This window comes from Papio anubis, chromosome 17 (genome assembly GCF_008728515.1).
Source record: "Papio anubis isolate 15944 chromosome 17, Panubis1.0, whole genome shotgun sequence".
NCBI lineage: Eukaryota > Metazoa > Chordata > Mammalia > Primates > Cercopithecidae > Papio > Papio anubis.
The window spans coordinates 21,455,331-21,481,580 of NC_044992.1; the positions used below are offsets into that span (position 1 = coordinate 21,455,331).

The 26,250-nt window shown below is 52.7% G+C and overlaps 1 protein-coding gene across 1 annotated transcript; it reads left to right on the forward strand.

Annotated features, from left to right (window-relative positions):
* Nucleotides 1–202: 202 nt before the first annotated feature.
* Nucleotides 203–24,926, forward strand: SLC13A2 (solute carrier family 13 member 2). The gene is made up of 12 exons (XM_003912497.4): nt 203–861; nt 16,294–16,422; nt 17,548–17,684; nt 17,792–17,997; nt 18,501–18,681; nt 18,794–18,916; nt 20,633–20,851; nt 21,076–21,164; nt 21,452–21,573; nt 22,719–22,880; nt 23,519–23,656; nt 24,168–24,926. Exons 1-12 carry the CDS (start codon nt 760–762, stop codon nt 24,336–24,338), a joined length of 1,779 nt encoding a protein of 592 aa, XP_003912546.2. The 5' UTR covers nt 203–759; the 3' UTR covers nt 24,339–24,926.
* Nucleotides 24,927–26,250: the final 1,324 nt, after the last annotated feature.

Here is a 26,250-nt window from a genome sequence, read left to right on the forward strand (position 1 = left end):
AAGAAACTAACCTTCATTGTACACCTGCCACGCATCAAAGCTCAACGTATGTAAGTTGTCTAATTTAAGCCTCGCAATAGCAAGATATTACTGCAGAATGAGGAAGTGGCTATTCTGAGAGGTTAAATCGGCGGATCAGTGTCACACAAGACATAGTCAGGACCAGGGACTTTGATGGTCCTCGATACCTGGAAGAAGGAGGAGGAGGGCTTGCTCCAGGCCTTGGCTGCTGTCAATCTTAGACTGGAAATTCCTAGGGCATCTCTGTGGGCAGGGCAGGGCCACCCCACCCAGGCTCTCACATAAAGTCTCAGCTGAGAACCTGGCTTTGGAGAACAGAAGGAGAAAGGAAAGGCCGGGCTAAGGGAAGGGGCTTGGGGACTGCCTGTGGAGGGTGGCTGGGGGACCCTCCTTCCTTCTCCAGCTCCTTCAGTGCCACTCTCAGCAGCTTCCAAGAACAGAAGGAGTTAACGCTGGGCTTAACTTCTTGAAGGAACCTGAAGTTTTTTAATCCTTGTTCTTTCCTCCCTCCCTCTCCCTCTCCCTTCCTGATCTTTACTCCGCCTGTGGGTCCCTCCTCCTTACTCTCACCTCCCTGACTCCAAAAACACTCTGATTGCCAGAGTGGGTCAATGGTTAACGCTCAGCTGGCTTTATATAAGCCTGCCCAGGCCACCTTCCTGCTGGGCTGCGTCTTTGGTCCTTCTGTTCCCCAGCTCCTGGAGGCGGTGGCCGTGGCAACCCTCACTGCTCCATACCATGGCCACCTGCTGGCAGGCCCTGTGGGCCTATCGTTCCTACCTGATCGTGTTCTTCATGCCCATTCTCCTGCTGCCTCTGCCCATCCTCGTCCCCAGTAAGGTAAGGACTTGGTGTTCTGAGCACACATAACTCCAGGGGGCAGGGGAGGGACTGTCTGGGCCGGGATCGGGCATCCTTAGGTTCCAGCATAACTTCCTCGCTGCCGCTGCCCTGGAAGTCAGGCTATCGCCCCCTGCTCCTCCTGAGGACTGAGGCTAGGAGGTCAAAAGGGGCTTTTGCTTGGCACCCAGTTGTAGGAGCCCAGTGTGAATTGCTTAGGTGGGTTTGCAGCCTACTGCCCTAGGAAACAGGAAACCAGTTCCATCAAGGAGATGCAGGAGGGGCAGATGGAGCTGATCTGCCTACTGTGTGCCCACCTAGCCCTGGACTGGGCTCCATGGGGGCTGACACGGGATGGCTGTGGGGAGGGGAAGGCCGGGTGAGCAGCGGCACAGTGAAGAGGGATGGAAGGAGAATAGGAGAAAGCTGGCTGCAGGCAGTCTGCGTCTTTAAGAGCATAAACAGGAAGAGAAAGAGTTCACCTGTGTATTCAAGGGCTAAGTCTGCGGAGGAGGAGGGGTGGGAGTTGGAAGAGGGGACCCCTGCAGGTAGACAGCACAAAAACTGTGCCCCGGATGGAGGGGGAGCTGGGCACAACCAGGCGTCACTCCCTCCTCCTCCACCCCCAGCAGAAGTCATAACTTCATCTCTCATTAAATTGAGCCCCCAATGCCTGCCCTGTCCTACGCACCCAGTAACCCTTTCTGCCATCTTAAGAGGTCAGGCCTGACTGTCCCATTTGACAGATGGGGAAGGTGAGGTGAAGTCACTTAGTCAAAGTCCCAGGGCAGATCCGAGTTTCACGGAACTTGTATATTATATACCTTTGGGCCCCAGTCTGTAAGCAAAAGAACACAAAAGTATTCATCTGATATTAGCTTGGGGGTTTGGGAAGGGTCCAGGAGGAAGGCCTTGAAGTTCAATCTTCAGTCAGTCGGCCTCTGGCAAATCACACAGCTGGGAGGTTCAGAGCTGGGGGTGTGATCTGGTGCCAAAGCCTGTCTTCTCACCACCCTGCTGCCTCCTGCCCCACCCCACACCCCCAGAACTGCCCATCGAGCCATTTTCTTCCTTTTGTCATAGAGAAATTGAGTCAGACTTTTTTGTTCATGGTACAAACTGGGGGTGGTAGTGGCATAGCCCCTGGGCCCCTGATACCTGCTCAGTAACAAAGCCCAGCTGACCTTTGCGATGACCTTCATCTCAGGCCAAAGCTGGTGGCATATCAGTGCTAGGGACCCATCAGATGGGTTTTCCGACAGTCTGGGGCAAGTGTGTTAACCCCAGGAGGGAAGTCAGATGGGGATTGGGTTTCTTCCCAATTCCCTTCGCCCTGGGGAAGCACAGCTCAGAAAGATTCCGTATCTTGCCCAGGTCACACAGGAAATCCTGAGCTGGTGCTAGAAGCTCTTGGTGAGACTGGGATGTTAGCAGCCCCTGCCTTCTCTGCACCGTATCTGGCCCTGCTACCTGCCTCTGGCTCACAGATGCTGCCGGCCCCATTCTGACTCTGGTCCTGTCTAGGAGAGGCCAGCCCCTCTCAAGGACTTTGCTGCTGCCATTGTCCCCTCACTCTCCTACAAGATAAATATATTCCTCTCTGCCTGATCTCCCCCATCCACATAGGGAGGTGCTGTAATATCTCTCATCGTAAACAAACAAACAAGAGCTCTCTTTCAAGCCCACACTCCTTCCAGATAATGCCTCTTTCTCTGCTCTCTTTCATAACAGGAAACCTCAAGACACTGTCTACACCACAAGCACACTTTCTCTTTTGTCAGCTCCCATCTCCAAGACTCAGACCCCATCAACTTCCTTGTGACCAAACCCTGGGCCACTCTCACATTCCTCAGTCCCTCAGCAGTGTTTGTCACAGCTGTCACCCCGTCTTTGCCGTGCTGTCTTCTCTTGGCTTTGGTGACACCTTCTCCTGGTTCCTGCCCAGCCCTGCCCCTTCCCACTTTCCTGACCCTGAGGTTTCTTCTCCATCTGACTCTGAGGTTTTCCATCGTCCCCACTGCCCCTAGCTGATCTTATGCCATCTCGTGCTTTAAAAAGCATCTCTAAGCTGATGAGTTTTCAATCTGTAACCCCAGCCCTAACTTCTAAACCTGTATCATCTAATGAACAGCAGCCATCTCCCCGATTGAATATTTTCTTTGTAAGCAGGATAAGCAGGACACACTTTTCCACATCCAAATTAAAACCCTTCCTGCCCTTCTCCAGTTGGCTTAGGCATCAAGAAATGCTTCAACCATCTACCTTGCTGCAATAGCCAAAAACTCGAGGGCATTCTTGATTCTTCTCCTTCCCTCCTTTCCACGTGCAGCAGAAGGACCTGCTCACTTGATACCCCAAAATACTCAGAATGGAGTCACTCCCCGTCCCTGGATCCACTGTCTCCCCCGTCATTTCCCATGTGTCCCACTCTGCTCAAAACCCTACATTGGCCAGTCACGGTGGCTCACACCTATAATCCCAGCGCTTCGTGAGGCTGAGGTGGGAGGATTGCTGGAGCCCAGGAGTTTGAGACCAGCCTGGGCAACATAGTGAGACCCCACCTTAATTTGAAAAAACAAACAAACAAACAAACAAAAAATCCTACACTGGCTTCCTGTCAAACTTAGGATAAAACCTCTTCAAGCGGCCAGGAGTCACCAAGGCTCAGCCCTGGACACCTCAGGCTCCCTCCCCCTGTGTCCCACCTCTCATTCACTCTCACCCACCCCTCACCAGCTTTTTTTCTGCTCCTCACATTGCTCTGGACTGTTCTCCCAGATGCCTCCTTCCCGTTTTTAGGTTTCAGCTTAAATCCGCCTCCTCAGAAAAGCCTTCTCATTCATTCATCATCCATTCATCCCCCAGTCATTCTTGGGGAAAAGCCCAGTTCTTTTGTTTATAGGGTGTTTACTCTCTGAAATTATCTATCTGCTTATTTTTCACTTCTTCTCTGGCTTCCTGCACTAGAATGTCGGCTCCGTGAGGGCAGGGACTTTGTCTTGTCCCATGCAGAATCCGCAGTGCCTGGCACAAAGTAGATGTTCAAAAAATACTTGTTAGGCTGGGCACAGTGGCTCACACCTGTAATCCCAACACTTTGGGAGGCCAAGGCAGGTAGACCACTTGAAGTCAGGAGTTTGAGACCAGCCTGGCCAACATGATGAAACCTCATCTCTATAAAAAACACAAAAATTAGCCAAGCATGGTGGCACACGCCTGTAGTCCCAGCTACTCGGGAGGCTGAGGCAGGAGAAATGCTTGAACCTGGGAGGAGGAGGTTGCAGTGGGCTGAGATCATGCCATTGCATTCCAGTCTGGGTGACAGAGCGAGACTTTATCTCAAAAAACAAATTAAAAAAAATTTTTTTTTTTTCTTTTTGAGACTGAGTCTCGCTCTGTCATCCAGGTGGAGTGCAGTGGTGCGATCTTAGCTCACTGCAAGCTCCACCTCTCGGGTTCACGCCATTCTCCTGCCTCAGCCTCCCTAGTAGCTGGGACTACAGGCGCCCACCACCATGCCCAGGTAATTTTTTTGTATTTTTAGTAGGGACGGGGTTTCACCATGTTAGCCAGGATGGTCTTGATCTCCTGACCTCATGATCTGCCTGCTTTGGCCTCCCAAAGTGCCGGGATTACAGGCATGAGCCCCCATGCCCGGCCACCCCCAACTTTTTGAATGAAGAAAGGAAGGAATGTGCACAAAATGGATCCTGTCCTGCATCCCTGCTGAATCTCTACTCTCTATAATGAGTCCCCGAGCTTAGCCCCATGACCCTGGCCTCCAAAGGGAGAAGAAGGAGCCCCAGCCTAGGCTCAAATTTGTGTCCATAATAATAATATGGACATTTGTTGAGTATATTTTGTGTGCTCAGCATTTTGCCATGCACTTCAAAGCATTGTTAGATCATTTATTTCTTTCAAAAGCCTATGTGTTGGACTGGGCACGGTGGCTCATGCCTGTAATCCCAGCACTTTCGGAGGCGGGCACCCAAGGTGGGCGGATCACTTGAGGTCAGGAGTTCGAGACTAGCCTGGCCAACATGGAGAAACCCCATCTCTACTAAAAATACAAAAATTAGCTGGGCGTGGTGGCACATACCTGTAATCCCAGCTACTCGGGAGGCTGAGGCAGGAGAATCGCTTGAATCCAGGAGGCAGAGGTTGCAGTGAGCTGAGACCGTGCCACTGCACTTCAGCCTAGGTGACAGAGCAAGACTCAGTCTCAAAAAAAAAAAAAAGCCTATGTGTTACCATGAGGTTACTACTACTATCTGCATTTTACAGACATGTAAACTGAGGGCCAGTGTGGGGAAGCAATTTGCTTAAAGTCCCAGCTAGGAAAAAAGTTTGAACTGGAACCTGGTCTTGGAGTCTCTGCCTGAGGCTCCCTGGAAGATTGGTCGGGCTCCCACTGTGACCCACCTCCCAGGCCATCCTTTCTTATGTCCATCCAGCTGTCAGTCAATCCTCCCACCATACTTCAGTCCAGCATGTCTGTTGAGCTCTTGCTCTGTGTCAGGGGTTACCAAAAGGAATACAGATGTTCCATCCTCAAGTTGCTTATGGTCTATAGGAGGAGATAGGTGTTTACACCACACAAAGTTTCAGCCAGAAGGCTGCAGAGCTCAGAGAAGGGAGCAAATTCTTCCAACTGAGTCAAGGGAGAATCTGAAGAAGGTGACATTTGAGTTGGGCCTTGATGGTTGATGAGGTTTCAACAGTCAGAGGCATCAGCAGAACAGGTGAAGGGAACCACAGAAGGAAAGATGTAGGGGCCGGGAATAGTAGGGTGTGTTGGAGGGGTGGCAACAGAACCTTGAAATGCTAGTCACTCTCTGGTGGTCCCAGCAGATGGGGAACAGGAGGGCCTGGGGTCTTCCTGCTCTCCCAACCCTGCAGCCAGACATGGAAACTTTACATCCATTCATTCGTTCATCCATCCATGCATCTTGTTAGTGAACACAGAACTCAGTACTGTGTGACAAGTACTGTTTGGGTGTGTTGGGAAGAGAAAGTGGGAGGAGTGGGGAGATATACAAAAAGCAGAAACAATGCAGCAGGCTGTGACCACGGACTGGGGAGGGCTGCTCTAGATGGGGTCAGGGAAGGCCTCCTGAGGAGGGTGTTTCAACACTCTGGGAGGTCAAGGTGGGTGGATCGCTTGAGTTCAGGAGTTCAAGACCAGCCTGGGCAACATGGCAAGACCCTGTCTCCTCACTAAAAAAATTAGCCAGGTGTGGTGGTGTGTGCCTGTGGTCCCATCTACTTGGGAGGCTGAGGCAGGAGGATCACTTGAGCCCAGGAGGTTGAGGCTGCCGTGAGCCATATGGTGCCACTGCACTCCAGCCTGGGCAACAGAGCAAGACTCCTGTCTCAATAATAACTTCTCTAAAAAGTCAGCCAAGCGCAGCTCTAGGTAAAGAGCCATCCAGGCAGAATACGCAGCAAGTGCAAAGGCCTGTGGCTGGGGTGAGTTGGCAAGTTGAAGGGATTAAGCAAGTCCAGTGTGGCTCGGGGGCTCGAGTGAGGCCTTAAGAGGTCTTCCTGCTCTCCCTCCCTTAAGAGGCCTCACTAGATTGTTTAAGTCAAGTTTAGAGAAGAGGGTTGAGGTCAGCCAATGTCAGCCTACAAGACTGGAGGGAGGAGTAGGGATTTGGCTGTGAGCGTTAAGGGGTGAATAACTTACGACTCAGGGGTCATTCAGCTAGTAAGTTAGAGTCAAAACGCAAACACCTCCCGGGACCCAAAGGCATCTGTAAAAACAGTCTTCTAGTGGCCAGGACAGAACTCAGCTGAAGTCAATATTGCATTTATTGTAAGGCCAGAAGGCAGAATTTCTTCATCTGAATCACTGCCCCTTTTAGAATGCATAAACATTACATGTGTTTGAACTTTAAAATCTGTGTAATTAAGGCTGGGAGTGGTGGCTCACACCTGTAATTCTTGCACTTCAGGAGCCCAATGCAGGAGGGTCGCTCGAGTTCAGGAGTTCAAGACAAACTTGGGCAACATAGGGAGATTTGTCTCTACTAAAGATCAAAAAAGTTGGCTGGATGCGATGGCTCACGCCTGCAATCCCAGCACTTTGGGGGCCAAGGCAGGTGGATCACCTGAAGTCAGGAGTTCAAGACCAGCCTGGCCAACATGGTGAAACCCTGTTTCTACTAAAAATACAAAATTAGCTGGGTGTGGTGGCACATGCCTGTAATTCCAGCTACTCGGGAGGCTGAGGCAAGAGAATCACTTGAACCCAGGAGGCAGAGACTGCAGTAAGCCGAGATCACGCCACTGCACTCCAGCCTGGGCAGCAGAGAGAGATTCTGTCTCAAAAAGAAAAAAAAGATAAAAAACATTAGCTGGGCATGGTGGCGTGTGCCTGTGGTCCCTGTTACTTTGGAGAACCAAGGTGGGAGAATCACTTGAGCCAGGGAGGTTGAGGCTGCAGTGAGCAATGATCATGCCACTGTACTCCAGCATGGGTGACAGAACAAGTCCTTGTCAAAAAAAAAAAAAAAACACCTGTGTAATTAAAATACTGTTAGTGCAAGCTGTTCCTGAACCTCAAAGGCAGGGACTTGGATGATTCACTTCGGGCATGAAAACTATACAAGGAATTTGGACCTCTGTTCTGGGCCCCACCTCTACCTTTTGAGACTTCTTGGCCCTCAGTTGAGATAGCAGAGTCCAGTGAACAAAACGTGGATTTTGGAGCCAAACAGGTGTGGGTTCAAATCCATTCAGCAGCATGTACTGCCATGTGACCTGACCAAGCCTCTTCAAACCCTGTCATCTCTAAGGGGTGTTGTGAAGATGAGCTGAGATAACACACATATATGTAGAGTGCCTGACACTCAGTGCTTGACAAACACATGTTCCCTTCACCCTCTGCCTCTTGTCTGAATTCCTGGGCCCCTGGAAAACACGGACTGGTCTGGAGTCCTGTGTATATGCCTCACTTCTTCTCCATCGCTCTGTTCAAATGGGCTCTTGTGCTTAGGAGCGCCTCAGATGTTCCCACCTATAGAACAGGAAGGCATGTCTGGTCACCCACCAGATTGGTGAGCTGTGTGCCTAGGAATAGCCATACCTGCGACTGTGCGGAGATTGTTTTTCTAGCCTCTGGGATGCTGGGAAGTAGGTTTAGAAGAAGGACCCAGCCTCAAAGGCCAGGGGGATCCCTGGGGTAGAGTCCCCAACTTGGATTTTGCCCAGATTACTAAATCATGTCCCTATTTATCGGCACCTGCTAGGTGAAGGCCAGGAATGGGAAAGTAAGTCACCCTCTTCAACAGTAAAGTTTCCTGGATGTAATCCAGCAGCAAGGCTCAGGGCTGTCGCAAGGCTCAGATTCCTAGAGGAGCGTGGGAATGCCACGTTCATCACGGCACCGGCTTGCGTTTTGCTCTTTAGTGCATACAGGCAGGGCTGGCCCTGGCCCAGGCTGTGATACCAGGACTCTTCCCCCAACTTTTGTTTTCTCCAGCACTCAGAAATTCATTGTTCCTTTGGCCTCTTAAAACAGAAGCTGATGCAACAAAGTCATTCACATCAAGGTGTGCAAATCAATGAAGGACACCTGAATGAGAACAAGTGAAGGGTAGGAAGAGCCACCGCCATCACGTGCAGCCTGAGGCAGGCGTGGGGTGGGAAAGCTTTAGAATGGCCAAAAGGAAAGGCTTCCAGTGCACACTGTTGGGCACAGGGAAGCCATAGGCGGCTAACTAGAAGCAGCACCCCAGATGACTGGTTAGGGGAGCATATTTGGCTTTCTGGGGTTGGTCCTGAGTTGGAAGTAGGAGTAAACAGTTTGGGGCAAAAATCAGGGGCATTGGCAGTCATCGAGCAAATCCTGAGTGTTTAGGGCTTACTGCTGTAGAGGTTGTCTTTCGACTTCTCGGCTGGTATTACAGACGTTGTGAAACATATTTTTACATATGAACTGGCCATTGTCCCCTTTGTATATTCAGGCCTCAAAGGTATTGGGCATTTGGCATCTGCCTATTCTTCCTGGAAAAGACTTCCATCTCTCCACACTCTCTCATGTTTTGGTTTGTTTGTGAGATGGAGTCTCACTGTGTTGCCAGGCTGGCCTCAAATTCCTGGGCTCAAGCAATCCTCCTGCCTCAGCCTTCCAAGTAGCCACACACCACTGGACCCAGCACTTTTTCATATTTTAATAGCTGTATTTATTTATTAGTTTAGGTTTTAAAAATTAATAATAATTATTATTATTATTATTTTGAGACAGGGTCTCACTCTGTCACCCAGGCTGGAGTGCGATGGTGCAATCTCAGCTCACTGCAACCTCTGCCTCCCGGGTTCAGGTGGTTCCCCCACTTCAGCCTCCCAAGTAGCTGTGATTACAGGCACATGCCACCATGCCCAGCTAAGTTTTGTTTTTTGTTTTTGTTTTTGTTTTCAGTATTTTTAGTAGAGACAGGGTTTTGCCATGTTGCCCAGGCTGGTCTTGAACTCCTGGGCTCAAGAAATCCTCCCGCCTCAGCCTCCCAAAGTGCTGGGATTACAGGTGTGAGCCACTGCGCTGGGATTACAGGTGTGAGCCACACCGCGATTACAGGTGTGAGCCACCACCAAAGAGGCTCAGTCAGGTCACATGGCAGTACATGCTGCTGAATGGATTTGAACCCACACCTGTTTGGCTCCAAACTCCATGTATTGAAATACAATACCTGTATTTCAATAAAATTGGTTTCCTTTGTAGTCTTACGTATTTTATTTAGTGCATTTAAAAACCTTATTCTATAAGACACTGGAATGCTTCATCAGGCTGCCAAGGGCATCCTGGTACCAAAAAAAAAAGTACAAACCCCTATATCAGAAATTTCCCTGGATGTATACAAACATTTACACACAAATTTTTTAACCACATGTGGTAGTATTTGTGTAATCTTTTATTAAACCACAAGTGTGACCATGCCACTCTCTCTCTGCTTAAAACTCTTTGAGGCCTTCTCCCTTTTTCTCCCCTGTCTTCCAGACAAAGCCCTAGATCGTCTCAGGACAGGCAAGGCTCTTTCCAAGAATGCATCCTGATCTTTTATGTCTCATTCTGTTCTACATTTACTCCCTCACCCCAACCCCCTTTGCCCACTAACTGAACTCCTACTCACTCCTCAGTACCCGCTCAAGGTTCCCTCTCTGGAAGCCTTCCTCAGCCCAGACAAAGGGAGGCTCAGGGACGGGGCCCCTTCTCCTCTGAGCTCCATTCTTCTGGTCTCTGCTTTACAGGCGCTTGGCAGGCTGCCACCCGGTGCCTCGCCTTGCTCCTGAGACCCGGGAGTGCTCACTGCCAGCAGCATGCCCACTTGCTAGGGGCAGAGGGGCAGTGGGAGTGTCCCCCATGTGCCAGCCCGTCCCCACCCTTGGGTTAACCTTCAGTCACCAGAGAAATAAGGTGTGACACCTCTGAGACTGTGGGCACATGTGCTGCTGCCTGACAGAGGCCATGATGCCCACAGGTCCCACACCTGCTACACACCCTGGGTCCGGAGTCTGCCCTGGACTCCTTGGCACCTTCACTTCCATTTGTGCCTCATGTATCCTCTCTGGTTCTCCAGAAGCCCAGGAGCACGTTTCTCTCCAGCACCAACCCTGCTACGTGCTCACAGGCTACAATGCTTGAAAACTTATTCCTGGCCAAGCACGGTGGCTCACACCTAGAATCCCAGTGTCCTGGAAGGCGGAGGAGAGAGGATTGCTTGAGCCCAGGAGCTCAAGACCAGCCTGGGCAATACAGCGAGACTCTCATCTCTACAAAAAAAATTTTGTTTTAATTAGCTGGGTATGGTGGCACACGCCTGTAGTCCCAGATACTCAGATGGCTGAGGCAGGAGGATCACTTGAGCCCAGGAGGTCGAGGATGCAGTGAGCTGTGATCACGTCACTGCACTCCAGTCTGGGCAACAGAGTGAGACCCTGTCTCTTAAAAAGAAAAAAAAATTCTTTAAAAACCGTATTCCTACATTTGTTAGGTCTCTTCATCCTTACAGTAACCCAGCTAGGTGGATGTTTCTCTTATCCCCATTTCCAGAGGAGGAAACTGCATAATGGAGATAAATGTGTTTATAGCGGCGAATGCTTGATGTTTCTTACCAGAAAAGCTGAGAGAGGTTAAGTAGCTTGCCCAAGGACACACAGCAGTAAAGCAGGGCCTCAGTACTCAGCACCCTATGCCCTGGACATGTGCTTTCCCACTAAAGAAGAAGCAAGCTGCCAGGCTTAGGGTTTGGAAGCCCCTCTGGGGGTCTCTCTCTTCAGCCTGCCCTTCAGTCCAGCCCACACAGGCACTCAGACTCCCTGAGGGCCAGCGCTGGGCCTGACTGATGCCTCCACCCCTAGGGCCCATGTTCATTCACCCATTCATTCAGTGTCAACTCTGCTAAACAGATGCCAGGCACCCTGCGGGGGTGAGCAGAAATAGACTTGCACCCTGCTCCCTGAAGGGTAGAGTCTGACAACAAAGATTGATACTCATCATTTAGTCCCTAAAACTAAATGTTTAATTGCAGACTATGATGAGTGCTATGCAGAAGACGTACAGGGACTTAGAGTGTGAAAAATGGGAACTATATCCCCGCCTGGAAGCCAGCCTGAAAAATCAATATTAGAGCTAAGATCTCAAGAACCAGTAGATATCAACTAAGCAAAGTAGGGAGGGAAGAGAGGTCCAGAGAGAGGAAATTGTGGGCAGAGGCCCTATGGCCAGAGGGAAGATGCAGTATTTGAGGAACCCACAGAGGGCTGGTATGGCCAGAGCAGAGAGAGTAAGAGGGAGAGTGTTAAGATATGAGGCACAGACCAACCTTGAACTTAGGTTCCTAAAAGCACTAGGAAGCCACCAAAGGAATGTGAGCTGTTTTGAGATGAGTGTGTTTGTGCTGAGGGAGGGGGAGTACAAATTAAACAGATTTGTGCTTTGAGATCACTCTGGCTGCAGCAAGGAGAAAGGATTTCAGGGTCAAGAGAGGAAGCTGGGAGATGAATAAGGAGGCTTTTGCAGAGGTCTTGCTGAGACTTGGACCAGGCTAGTGTTCCAGAGCTACAGAGAAATAAATGGGAGCACTCAAGGGGCAGAACCAGCAGGACTGGGTGCATGGCCCAGAGAGGGTTTTTGTGGAATGAGTGGCTGATTAACAGGCAGGAGGCCAAGGGCCTGCCCGCAGTGGGCTTCTAATCACGGGGATTGACTGCTGGGTGGAGAAGAGTAAGGATCTGAACAGGGTGACTTCCTTGGGGGTGGGGATGACACCAATGGGAAAGGAGGCTTTACAGACCAGGCCAGCACCTGCAAAAGAGCTACAAGCTAGATCACAGAGGAGAAAGAGGCTACGCCCCTGTCCTCAGGAGCCCATATACAGATCCTGAGAGGAGAGTAGCTGCTACGGTCAAGAAACAGAGCTAGGGAACAACCACCCTGCTGACCTGGGGAAGGAGGAGGCAGGGCCAGAGGCAGAAAGAAGAGCATTGCCACCAGAAGAAAACTCTTCCCTGCTAGTTTCTGAGCTCCAGGAGGGGCCACCAGGGACTGCAGTGCAAGCTATGCCTTGACAACTCCATATGAGAATGGTGACCTGGACTTGTGCAGTGCAGCAGTCCTGGGGAGCAGCAAGTGGCCAGCGTGTAAACCAGCTGAGTCCCATGCCATAGGCTGCCAGTTGAGCTTGGCTGTCCTAGGTTCCATAGAGCTGGGCTGCAAGGCAGAGAGCATTAGAGTGACCTGGAAAGATAAGGCTGATCCCCAAAGCCCCACTTCTAGAGCTGGGAATACTGACCTTGTAATTGGATATACTGTGTGCCTAAGAAGAAAAGACCCCTAGGGCTCTGCCTTCAGGGAGTGCCCAAGAGTACCTGACCCAGGGGGCCTCTCAGAACACTGACAGCTCCTCAGTCTCAAACCCCAACCCTCCCTGAGTCTTGGTTCTGCCCTTTTCAGAAAATTACTTTGAAATGCACAGGCCAGGCACAGTGGCTCACACCTGTAATCCCAGCATCTTGGGAGGCTGAGGTGGGAGGATCACTTAAAGCCAGCAGTTCGAGACCAGCCTGGGCAACAAAGCAAGACCCATCTCTACAAAGAATACAAAAAAAAAAAAAAAAAAGAAAATTAGCTGGGCATTGTGGTGCATGCCTGTAGTCCCAGCTATTTGGGAATCTAAGGCGGGAGAATTGCCTGTGCCCAGCAGTTGGAGGCTGCAGTGAGCTATGATCACATCATGAACTCCAGTCTGGGCAACAGAGAGAAACCCTGTCTCTAAAAAAAATTTTTTTAAATAGAAAAAATAAGAAATAAAATGTACAAAATAAAAGGCATGGGATCACAAATAAACCAATTATTTTGAAATACAGGTATCAAAATATGGAAAAATAAATTGCAGCCCAGAAATAGATGTGTTTCCTTGCTGGTGCATTAGGTAAGATCTAAAGTTGGTATAATAATTACCAAAATTTCCAAATAAGGATGGAGGTAAACAGAATGTCGAAATATATTCTGAGATAACTGTGACAACTTATCTGGATCAGTGTCTAATAGCTGATAGTCACAATCAAATATCTGTGACCAAGTCACCAATAATACCATTAATAGCACTATGATTTTATGTTCACAACCTTAGTTTGATGTTAGTGAGTAGATAAAATAGTTTTCCCATTTAACTTCACGGATCCTCGGAATTCCATGCCCCAGTTAAGAATCTCCTGATGCAGGAAGAACAAGTCAGCAAATTGTGCTCCAGCTGGACGGGCTGCCCAGAAGGCGGGACGGGGACGCAGGGCCAAAGCCACCGGGGTTAACAAAAGCTTCTGGATGGAACTTTGGAACAGGTCTTGTGTTTTGATCCAGAGATAGAGAGGGACCCATCACAGACACAGGCATACAGGGGCGGGAGCCATGTATCACACATACCGGAGCACGTGGAGGCGAGTCTGACTTTTTTTTTTTTTTTTTTTTTTTTGATACAAGATCTCACTCCGGTTGCCCAGACTGGAGTAGCGCAGTGACATGATCTTAGGTCACTCCAGCCTCAACCTCCTGGGTTCAGGTGATTTTGCCACCTCAGCCTCCCAAGTAGCCGGGACTACAGGTGCTCACCACCTCACCCAGCTAATTCTTTGTATTTTTAGTAGAGACTGGGTTTTGCCATGTTGCCCAGGCTGGTCTCGAACTCCTTTACTCAAGTTGATCTGCCCGCCACGGCCTCCCAAAGTGCTGGGATTACAGGCGTGAGCCACCATGCCCAACCTGGTCTGATTATTAACAACTCCCTTTGGAGTATGGAAACGGGGTCTCAAAGTGACATGACTTAACAGAGCCCAGCCACAGGAAGTGGCAGGCCCTGGGGAAGATAGCTCTGGATTCAGAGCTCCAGCTGCTTCTCCCTACACTCCACCGGTCACAGGGAGCCTGAGGCTGAGGACACCCTCAAATGCAAGTGATCATGCTCAGGGTAGCAGGTGAAAGCTGGGGCCCGGGAAGCAGATAGCCTGGCTTCTCCACTTACTATATGTGTGACTTGGAGGCATTTTTGAACTCGATTCACTCCTTTCTTTTTTCAACTGTGAAATGGGAACAACAGTTATTACCTCTGAGAGCAACTAAATGCAACTTGTAAAAGTGTTTGAAGCACATAGAATATGATGCCTGGCACGCAGTCACCCTCCAATACTTGTACAGAAACTTCTTCCTGAATCAGCAGAGTGAGTGCCATCCCTGCCCCGCCCCTTGTCTCTGGCCAGAGAGTTCTGGGTGGACAGGGTGGAGGACACCAGGGTCCAGGAGGGCTGGCCTGCCCTTAGTCCAGGAGGAGGGTAACTGGCCATTCAGCCATTGCGGGTGAGGAAACACTGGCACCAGCAGAACCCTGTGGGGGGAGGTGGGGGCTGGGCTTCTCTGGTTGAGGGTCAAAATGGCCCCACTCCTAGGGCTGATGAGTTTATGGCCAGGATGAAGAGGGATAGCAGAGGTTTGGCGGAAAGAGAGCTTGGCTTCCGACAGATTTGGTGGGGCTATGTGCAGCTGGGCAGCTGGGCACTGCACAATTGTTGGGGCACCATTCACATAGACTAAAAGGGGAGTGCTCTTAGGTAGCGCTTGAAGGTTACCCAATCCCAATCCCTTATCTGAGTTCCATCCAGGCTCTGCCGCTTTTTGTGATAGTTCTGTGACCTTGAGCAAGCCATTTACCCTCTGAGCTCATCTGTAAGGTGGGACCACCACACCCACCTTAATGGCTGTTATGTTTTCATGTAAGCACAAAAATGACAATACTAAGTTCCTAAGAATTGCTGAATAGCAGCTGCCTCCTCCCCCAGGCCACCACCTACTCCCACCTCAGGGACCCTTCCCAAGCTTTAGTGTACTAAGAGTGTGAGCCTAGCCTGTATGAGGTGGAGAGGACAAGGACGGGGCAATTGGGATGGGTAAGGGAGGAGGGGCCCCCCAGCCCCACTGTCCAACAAACCCCAGCATGTGGCCCCTTCCTTTGGCAAACAAAGAGTGGGCAGGTGCCTGGCCCCTGGAGAGGGGATACGGGTGCCCTCTCCTGGCTAATGATTCCCCAGCCCTGGGAGAGGCTCTATAAGGAGGGTGGGCCTCCATTCCTGCCCCAGGTCCCCTTCCAGGCCTGAGGTCAGGCTTCTCTAGACTTAGAGGTTTCATGTAGGAAAGGGGGATTTCTGGTACCCAAAGACCCACGAGACTCAGTGTTGCCCCACAATTCCCTGCACAACACAAGCATCTTGGGGGAAACTTTACATAGCCTATAAATGTAAATTGCTCCTCTGGAGTTGTGTAATGCAGCAGACAGACCAGGATTGCTAGAAAAGAGACTCTCCACCATTCCCAAAACTCTCCAGTGATTCATTCATTCAGACAAGATTTGCTCCAAAACCTGCTGGGTCCTGAGCTCCAAAGATCCAGATGCCACAAAACCGACTCTGTCTGATGGAGAGCTCACTCCTAGCAGAGGGAACAAACACTAAATGTCCAACAAACAAACATACTCTTGCTGCTTGTGATAAGAGCCAGGGAAAGCCAGGGTGCCAGGCAAAGGTCCATGTTGCCCAGGTCCCGCTCCTTCTTCTGGCAGCCCCCATCTCATCTTGGGATCCTCAACTGGGTCCCCTGCAATCCCTTTGGTCTGGATGGGGACTGGTAACCAACTCCAGACTTTCTGAAGTGGCTGGCTTATAATGTCTGGGCTCCCCAAGGTCAAAGACAAGGTGATATTGAGTGCTTTGCGTTGTTTTTTATTTACATTTTGAAATGAGACCTTGGGCTTGGGAATCGATGGCTATGGGTGTCACAGGCTCTCCCAAGGCAGTTACAAATGGCCTGGTTTGTCTGAGGGACAGGAGGTGGCATGGCTCTGGGACACAGGCCCTCTGACAGCTCTGCTGCTTCCCTCCCACCTGCAGGAGGCCTACTGTGCATATGCCATCATTCTCATGGCGCTCTTCTGGTGCACTGAAGCCCTGCCCCTGGCTGTCACCGCCCTCTTCCCCATCATCCTGTTCCCTATGATGCGCATCATGGATGCCTCTGAGGTGAGCCCCCATCCATAGGAGAAAGCGTTCTGGGCAATGCGGGAGGCCAGGGGGTGGGTTCCCTCAGACCTTGTTGACTAAGGAAGCCTCATCATAGGCAGGGCACATGGATTAGGGGTTCCTGCGTCTGCATGAGGAGGAAGTCAGCTGGAAGGCTGCAGGCTGGGGTGGGGAGGGGTGCAGAATTAGTGCTGAGAGTTCATTCAAAGTGGGAGTGATGAGCCAGGCTTAGGTGGGAGGTGGAAGGCCTGGTGACACAGAAAAGGGGCCTTGAAGGCCAGCTAACACACTCATATACTTCTAGTTCAGTGGCTCTTGAACTTGAACAGCGTCGGGGTCACCTGGAGGGCTGGTTACAACCCAAATGGCTGGGTCCAGAGTTTCTGATTCAGTAGATGTGGGGTAGGGCCTAAGCATTTTATTTCTAACGAGTTCCAGTAGATGGTGATGATGCTGACCCAGCGACCATACTTTGAGAACCGCTGTCTAGTTTTGAGAAACAGCACTAAAATATCTATCTCCCAGTCCATGGCTTGAAACATGAATGGAATCGCGGTAGATTATCTCCCAATTAATTATTTTCGAGGGGAGATAAAGTGAGTTTGGCAAGAAGAGGGGAACCTGGTTGATATTAAATGGTAGATAATCCAGGCCGGGTGTGGTGGCTCATGCTTGTAATCCTAGCACTTTAGGGGGCCAAGGCAGGTGGACCACTTGAGCTCACGAGTTCGAGACCAGCCTGGCCAACAAGGTAAAACCTCATCTCTACAAAAAATACAAAAATTAGTCGCGCACGGTGGTGCATGCCTGTAGTCCCAGCTACTTGGGAGGCTGAGGTGGGAGGATGGTTTGAGCCAAGGAGGTGGAGATTGCAGTGAGCTGTGATTGTGCCACTGCACCTCCAGCCTGGGCAACAGAGCTAGACCCTGTCCCCAAAAAGTTAAATTTAATTTTTTTTAAATGGCAGATTATTCAGAGACCATTTCCATCGAGTTTCAAGAGCCCAGGGGAATAGCAGTCTGTGGGAATGTCAGTGACTGACATTCACCTCACATTCACTCCCACGGGGGCAACGTGGGAGACTCCAGGGTCTTCCCCCCGCTCAGCCATGTCTCCGCCTGCCAGGTTGCCATCGAGTATCTTAAGGACTCCAACATCCTGTTCGTCGGGGGGCTGCTGGTGGCCATCGCAGTGGAACACTGGAACCTGCACAAACGCATCGCCCTCCGGGTCCTCCTCATCGTTGGGGTGCGGCCTGCCCTGTGAGTTCCTGCAAACCAGCACGGGAGAACCTGATGAGGAGATGCTCTAGGCACCCAGTTCCTGAAGGGAAGCTGCAACAGCAGTGTGTCTGTCTGCCCGTCCCTAGGCTAATGCTGGGCTTCATGCTGGTCACAGCCTTCCTGTCCATGTGGATCAGCAACACGGCCACCTCGGCCATGATGGTGCCCATCGCACATGCCGTCCTGGACCAGCTGCACAGCTCACAAGCCAGCAGTAACCTTGAGGAGGGCAGCAACAACCCGACCTTCGAGCTCCAGGAACCAAGTCCCCAGAAGGAGGCAACCAAACCTGGTGAGAAAAATGAGGCTAGACCCCGCCCCAACTCCTTGGTTCTTGGAGAGAGTCTGAGGGTCTGTCCGTTTTGAGGGCTGGTCATCTTGGAGCCTTTGGGGAGAGAAGAAAGAGATGCAAGAAGGACAGTGACCAATTTGTTTTTCCTTTCTTTAAAATGGCAAGTTCTCTGTGTTGGGAATCCCCTCACCCCTGGGCAAGCCAAGATGCTTGGTCACCATAGCAAGAAGAGAGCTGGAGTCTAGGTGGACAGTCCAAGGTCTAGGATCCATTCTTCCTGTGTGGTTTGGGTAATCAGAGATCAGAGAGATTCTGAGGCCGCTCCCAGCCTGAGACTCTGGGGATTGCTGGGCCCCTCAGGCCTGCAGACATCCTCTGTCCTCCTTCTAGCCCTGGTCTGGGCTGTTCACAGACAAGGTGCCTTTGAGGCCCTCGCGGCCCTGGCCACATTCCCCAGAGCTGGCCCCGTACCTGCCCCCACCTGGGCTCTCCCCTGTTCCCAGATAATGAGCAGGCCCTCCCTGTCACATCTGCTCCTTCGGAGGGGAGGGCACATCTCAGCCAGGAGCATCTCCGCCTCACCCAGTGCATGAGCCTGTGTGTGTGCTACTCCGCCAGCATCGGGGGCATTGCCACGCTGACCGGCACTGCACCCAACCTGGTGCTGCAAGGCCAGATCAACTCGTGAGTGACAAGGGATGGGCCACCTTGGAGGATCTGCACACTCACTGGGAGGTGAATGGGGCTGGGCAGTTCTCGGGGCAACGTCATACGGCAGCCCATGTTCCTCCTTCAGGCTCTTCCCCCAAAACGGCAACGTGGTGAACTTCGCCTCCTGGTTCAGCTTCGCCTTCCCCACCATGGTCATCTTGCTGCTGCTGGCCTGGCTGTGGCTACAGATCCTCTTCCTGGGCTTCAAGTAAGTGGTAAAGTCGGTAAGAGAAGCCCAGGTCCCTGCCCTCAGCCCTGGGAGCTTCCAGTTGGGTCCGGATGTGGAAAATGATATTATCACTATCCCAGTGAGAAGGCGTCTCCCTGCCAAGTCCCCTCTGTGCACTTGGACCCCCATTTGAGGAAATTACTGGGTAGAGAGTATTATCCCATTTCACAGACACGCAAGCTGAGGCTTCAGGAGTGGTTTGCAACTAGATTGTCAGTGTTGGGACTGCAAGCCAGTCACTTGATGCCCCTTCCCATAATGCTCCACTGTCCTTTGATAGGTGCTTAAGGAGCACACACTGAGCATGGTTAGTTACAAAAGCACCTGCTGTGTTCCTACTGTATACTGGGTCATGTGTAAGGCACTGAGAATACTAGAAGACACTAGGCACAGTCCCTGTCCTTGTAGCCCATCAGGTGGATGATGATATGGTGGGGGCCATGACAGAGGGAAGCCCAGATGCTGCAGGAGCACAGAGAACACAGTGCCTAGTTCAGCGCAGGTGAGTGAAGATTCCAGAACACCATGGAGGAGATCATGCCTGGGCTGAATCTTGAAGGACTAGAAGTCAGCCAGGTAGAGAATGGGTGAAGACATTCCAGGCAGCAGGAGCAGTTTGCACAAAGCACAGAGGCAAGAATGGACATGATGTGCTTGAGGGAACTCTAGTTCTGCAGGACTAAAACACGAACAGCAAAAAGGAGCATCAGGTCATGAAGCTGGAGAAGTAGGCAGGGGACGGTTCTAGAAGCTCTTATGTGCCACCCAAGTGTTTGGATCTTGTCCTTGAAGCCAAGAGTAATAAATAGATTTCATTCCTACTTCCACCAGGTTCCTGGTAGTCACTGTTTGGAACTCTGAGTTGGAAAATCATGGGAGACCCTGCTAAGGCTCAGTTAGTATCAAGTCTGTGATTGATTAGTGATGTCTGCCATGAGTATGGGATAGGAGTGATGGTATGAGTGTTACCGTGGTATTAATTATAATTTGCCCTTCCTGCCCAGGCAGTGGAGAGCCCTTGAAAGTTTTTAAGCATTGCTCCTGCACTTTGGAAAAATCACTTGGGCAAATATAAGGAAGCTGGATTAAAGTTGGGGGCTGGTACAAGGCAAGGTGGTAGTAGAAGAGGTCAGCACAGTACCAGACACCATGGGGGAGTCAAAGATGTGTGAAGCGTGACCAGCAGGGAGGTTGAGATTTACCCAAGTGGAAAGTTAAATGTCAACACAAGTTAAGTCAGCAGCAGAAGGAAGTGGACTGCAGCCTATTGTGCCTCTGAGGACAAGGCAAGTGGGACTCAGGCTGGCAGGGGATACCCAGAGCAGGCAAAGGAGGGAAGGGAGGACTTCCCGAAGGCTGTTGGAGGAGGAGAGCTGTGAGCCAGGGCTGGAAGAAGTCCCAGGGTTTGAGCTGCTCGGTCTTTCTCACCCTGGGCAAGGGAGGGTTCAGCACCATAGAACCCCTGGAAGAAAAGGGGCTCAATGGAGCAGGGCCAAGCATGGGGAATAAGCAAGAACTATGACCCCTAAAAGTCTTCTGCTCTTCCTCCAGAACCTCAGGTGGAGCCAGGACCTGAGTGTAGTGACCCTGAGATGCCCTCTCTGGGCCTCAGCCTTTAGATCATAGGCACGCAGAGCCCCTTGCTCCCTGCCTGGAGCAGGCCCCCCACAAACTGCCCCGTCCCTCTGCCTGCAGCTTCCGGAAGAACTTTGGCACTGGGGAGAAAATGCAGGAGCAACAGCAAGCAGCCTACGGCGTCATCCAGACCGAGCACAGGCTGCTGGGCCCCATGACCTTTGCAGAAAAGGCCATCAGTGTCCTGTTCGTCATTCTGGTGCTGCTCTGGTTCACCCGGGAGCCGGGGTTTTTTCTTGGCTGGGGCAACCTCGCTTTTCCCAATGCCACGGGGGAGAGGTGAGAGTTGCAGGGGATGGGAGGAGGACACATCTGGGACTTACATGCTTAGGGAGGAGGAAAGGGTGTAGGGCCCCCATTGCAGAACAGGAGGTAACACTTGGTGGGGGATGAAGTTTCCCCAGGCTTGTCTATGGGAGGGGCTCCTCTCCACCACCCTCCACCTTGTGGCCCTGAACAACCCCAAGCTGCTAACCCAGCCTTCCCTGTCCCCCCACCAACAGCATGGTGTCCGATGGGACAGTGGCCATCTTTATCGGCGTAATTATGTTCCTCATACCCTCCAAGTTCCCAGGGCTGACCCAGGACCCAGGTAAGCACCTGGACTGGGGCAGGGAAGGGTCTCCAGGCAGCCCCTGCCTTCAAGTATGTAATGTACCTTCCACCACACTTGGCAGGAGTAGGCAAAGCCCAGAAAGGCTGGAACGACTTGCCAAGGGCACAGAGACTCAGGGACAAAGATGAGATGTTGCAGAACTGAGAGTCCCCCCTCCTACATGCATTAAGCTCCAAAAGGGACCCACACAGGGAGCCCCCAAATGGAGAGGGGAAAGGCCTGTTTGTTCTTTGGTGACCCGTCCTTCTCTGCTTGGGGAGTAGAAAACCCAGGGAAGCTGAAGGCCCCTCTTGGCCTCCTCGATTGGAAGACAGCGAACCAGAAGATGCCGTGGAATATCGTGTTATTGCTGGGTGGTGGCTATGCCCTGGCCAAGGGCAGTGAGGTGAGAGGCCCCCAGCCCCCTCCTTAGCTTGTGTGAGGGAGACTGTGGCAGGAAGAGAGGGGGCCCTGCTTCTGTCCCACAGAGGGGAGACCTGGTTCCCACGTAGGAGCCTCTCGGGTGGGCAGAGCCTTTGCAGCAGCTGGGGAGACCTAGAGCCCCCATGTGGGAGGAAGAAACACAAGCCCTAGGGACCTCTCCTTAGTTCAGTTCTCAAAGTCCAAGGGAAGGCAGGATTCTCTGGTGGGGTGGGGCCTGTTCTCAGAGACAAATGCCATCCCACCCCAGCCCCTTGCCCCCTGCCAGACAGAGCACGCAATAGCATCTGCACTGAAGTAACTGGGGGTTATGTTGACGCGGTCTGCCCACTGCAGCCACCAGGGGGCACCATGATCACACCCACCCAGGCTCTGGGGACCAGAACATCTTTCCCCAGAGCCTCCATCCAAAAGAGGGAAATCCCTGACACGGCATCCCTGGGCCTCAGTGTTCTGGCTCAAACAGGAGGCAGCTGCCCAGGTCAGGGATTGGTGCAGGGTACTCCTGGGTCTGTGGCATGTTCATCCACTGACTGTGCCCAGTGCTGTGCTAGGCACTGGCCCCACTGAGCAAGGTTAAGTCCCAGCTTACAGCCTGGCATTCCAGACGTGGCAAGGCAAGACCTCGGAGCTCTTCTGACCCTGTGGACTGTCCCTATCCTCCCATTAGCCTCTTCCAGCCTCTATCAGAGTCCTCCCCCAACTTTCCCTCCCTGCGAGGAGCAAGGTCCTCTCTGCCCCAAGCCACTGGACTGGAAGGGGCAGGAAGAGGGCTAAGGTTGTCAAGGGACCTCCTGAGAGAGGTCAGAAAGGCAAGAGTAAGTGCGGTCAAAGATTTTTGCTCCCACCAAGCCCCAAGTTTCCCAAGAAGGCCCTTTGGCCCCCTTTCCTAATTTCTCATCTGCCCCTTCTTCCCACACCCAGCTGTTCTTCAAGAGCAGGAAAGGGCACCCCTTGGTCTTAGCTGGATCCTAACATCCCTTTAGAGCTGTCTTTGACTCTGAATACCAGGGAGGTGTGAGCAGGAGCAGGAGCCTCATAGAGCCTCAGCAGAGGACTTGGGGGCCCAGGCAGCCTTGCCTCTCACACACCATCCTCCTCTGCCCACAGCGATCGGGCCTGTCAGAGTGGCTGGGAAGCAAGCTGACCCCACTGCAGAGTGTGCCAACTCCAGCCATTGTGGTCATCCTCTCCCTCCTGGTGGCCACCTTCACCGAGTGCACTAGCAACGTGGCCACTACTACGATCTTCCTGCCCATCCTAGCCTCCATGGTGAGCTGGCCCTCAGAAACACCTCCTCCAGGTAGTCCTCCTGCCTGCCCCACCGGGGCTTCTGCCTGCTGGGCAGAGTATCCTGTCTTTGCACCTCCTCTTTTCCTTTTCCTGAAGAGGACCCCTGAGTTTCCATCCTTCCCCAGGCTCTTGAGCCACCTTGGGCCCCAAGGCACTTTGGCCCCTGACTCACCCCGTCCCTCGTGACGTCACCTCTGGAGTATCCTGATGGGGATCCTCGTGGCCTCACCCACGTCCCCACCCCAGTCCCTGTTCTGATCATTCCTGAGGTGACGGGGTGAAATTGCTCCCCGAAGCGTCCCAAGCCCCTTCCTCCCCAGACGTGTTCCTACAGCCTTTGATGACACCCCCGGAGCCCCTTTGAGAACTGTTTTATGGGCCCCTCCCCTCACCACACCCCACAAGGCAGGGCAGCACACTCATTCCCTCCAGAGAGGTCAAGAGGCCCTTCCCAGGTCACCCAGTGCCTTCTGGGAGAAGTGGTGGGCTCATGACCAGAGAGCGTACTGGGGTGCAGGGGTTGTCCCCCAGAGAAGCAGGAGAATTGCTTGGGGGCCATGCCTCTCCCTCCAGGATGGGGACCAAGGTCAGCTCTGCCCCACTGCCTCCCACTCCAGGCCCAGGCCATCTGCATCCACCCTCTCTACGTCATGCTCCCCTGCACTCTGGCCTCCTCCCTGGCCTTCATGCTGCCTGTGGCCACCCCACCCAATGCCATCGTCTTCTCTTTCGGGGGAATCAAAGTGTTGGATATGGTGAGTGGCAGGGAGGCCTGAATGCCTCATCCCTCCTTCCTGCTCTGACTTTCCATCTTAGTGAATCACAAAGCAGCTTAAAGCCACTGAGAGTCTCAGAGTTGAGCGGGCCCTCATCTGGGATGAAGGTGCAGTGGGGGAGGTTGGGACATGACCGCTCAGTGGTGGCATCTTCAGGCCCTGCCAGCCCCAGGCTATGTGAGAGGGAGGGAAGTGGGTGGGGAATATGGGGAAGGCTCCAAGATGCCAGGCACCCACACTCAGGGAGATGAGCTCAGAGAGAACAAGCCCAGGGCCCTGGAAGCTCAGGAGGAGTGCCCCTTTTCCCTGTTAGCACTGGGAGTAAAGCAAGGGGCAAAGGCATTGGCTATGCTGCAGGTTGGACCAAAGGGAGAACTTCCCAGAGAGAATTTTGCTGGTGGGAGGGCTCCTGTGCACCCCCAAATACCTGGGGACTTGGGGGCAGTCCGGCCCAGCCCCTGCTTAGCCAAGTGGACTTCCCTCACACCAGGCCCGGGCGGGATTCCTGCTCAACATCATTGGAGTCCTGGTCATCACACTGGCCGTCAACAGCTGGTGCATCGCCATCTTCAGCCTGCACTCCTTCCCCTCCTGGGCTCAGTCCAACACCACAGCCCAGTGCCCGCCCAGGCCGGCCAACACCACCATGCCAAGCCCCTAGGCTGGGGCGCAGCCCATCGGCCATGCCCAGGAAGACCTACCCCGTTCCCACTCCTCTGAGCCGGGAGGGGACACCCCAAGCTCCCAGCTCCAGGCCAATGGCTGAGAGAAAGGCACATGTGTGCCTTTCTCTTGTGTGTCTGTAAGGAAGGTGTGTATGCTCAATTTCCTATGTGCCGGAAGAAAAGGTGTGTGCGTGCGCGTGTGTGTGTGTGTGTGCGTGTGCGCGCGCATATGGGTGCGCCTGCATGGATGAGAGGGGTGTGTGATGTGAGGCTATCTGAGGGGGCCTGTGTGCAATGCACATGATCCTAGGTGTGTATGCTGGATAATGCACATGTGTGTGTTCACAGACAATACAATGTGTCCTCTCTGGTGCCCCAGGTCTTGGTCTCCCCAGTTTAGTGACCAGACTTATTTGCACTGTATTTATTGGAACTCAGGCTTGGAGTGGCCTGGGAGGAGGGCCTGCCAGCAGCTGCCATGGGAACAGCCTCTGGGACTGGCCCAACATACTGAGGGCTCCCCAGCCTTCCGGTGTTTTGGTGGAGGTTCAAATATTAACCACATTAAAGTCTTTTTCAATAAAGTCTGGGATGGTTTTTCACGGCGCTCTCCGGGGCTGGTCCCCAATGTGGTTCAGACCCCAGGTTGGGGGGTTCAGAGGGAGGGGGCCTGGCCTCTGTCCTGTATGCAGCCCCCTTGGCACCCCCCCACCCAGAGGGGAAGGTAATGGTCGGGCATCCCTGCCAAGGCCGATCAGAGTGGGCGCAGCCACCTAGGAGAGTAGCACTGACATCACTGGGCCCGGCTAATTGGGAGCTGCCAGTCCCTGCGTGTCTTTGGGAAAACCTGCCTCCCCGTTCCCAGAGCACTCCCTGGGTATTTACATAAAACCCTCTGCCCCTGCCAATTCCTCATGGACCCTTCCTCCAGCTGGAAAAACCGGTCCCACGAGGCCAGAAGAGGCAGGCTGACCTGTGCTGGGTGCCCAGAGGATGGACCCTCATCCTGCAGCACAGGAACAGGCTGGAAACTGGCATGGCCTTCAGAGTCCAGGACCAGACAACTTTGGATGATTCCACCTCCCCCGCCCCGCCTCCACCTGGCCTCCCCACACTCCCCCACCCCACACCCTCATGGACTCCAGAGTTTTCATTTATCTAGCAAGGTGGGGGTAGGGATGGGGAAGAATGATACCACATCCATCATTCCTTCTTCGGGCCAAACAGCCCTTCCCTGCTGGAAGTTCATCTTTGCGTTGATGCTAAGTCTCTCCCACTGTGGACAGTGGCGTGTCCACCTTGAATTCATCCAAACGGAAGTTTGCTAGAGTCTCACCCCATCCCGTCCTGCTCCAGTGGGACAGAAAAGAGATATTTCCCATCACCTTCATGCCCAAATGAAAAGGGGGGCTGGGCTGTGAAGAGAGAAAACCAGAAAGGATTTCATACTGGATCCCCCTGGGCCAGGCTTTCACTGGGTCCTCCCAGAGCTGGGGGTTGGGAGTGCAGATAGGAGGGGGCACTGTGCGGGCGAGTACACAGGTGTCCCCAGGGGACAGGGGGTCCTGACAGGACATGCCAGGCATCCCAGAGAGCCAGGAGTGTCAGGCGGGTGGCTCCAGCCCCACCCTGGCCCCCCAGGCTGGCATTCCTCACTCATGAAGCACAGCCATAAATCACGGCTCCCACTCAGACCCACAGGAGGACCCCCTCCCACCCACCAAAGCCCCAGGCGACAGTCCCCTGCATTGGAAACAGGTTGGCCCCAGAATGGTGGGGCTCCCCCAGTGGCCTACCCACAATGTGGTGGCACCCTAAGGAGCAGCCCAGCTCCATCTGCAAGTTACTTCCTTCTGGACCCTGGCTGGGGAAAACGAGAGCATGCTTCTCAGGGTGCACATGCCCTGC

What these genes read in the sequence shown, in the direction of transcription:
- SLC13A2 (XM_003912497.4), top strand. Translation starts at nt 760, where the DNA reads ATGGCCACCTGCTGGCAGGCCCTGTGGGCCTATCGTTCCTACCTGATC. An exon ending in GTTGGGGTGCGGCCTGCCCT is followed by an intron (nt 17,685 to 17,791) that starts GTGAGTTCCTGC and finishes GCCCGTCCCTAG; the next exon opens with GCTAATGCTGGGCTTCATGC. An exon ending in CCCAATGCCACGGGGGAGAG is followed by an intron (nt 20,852 to 21,075) that starts GTGAGAGTTGCA and finishes CCCCACCAACAG; the next exon opens with CATGGTGTCCGATGGGACAG.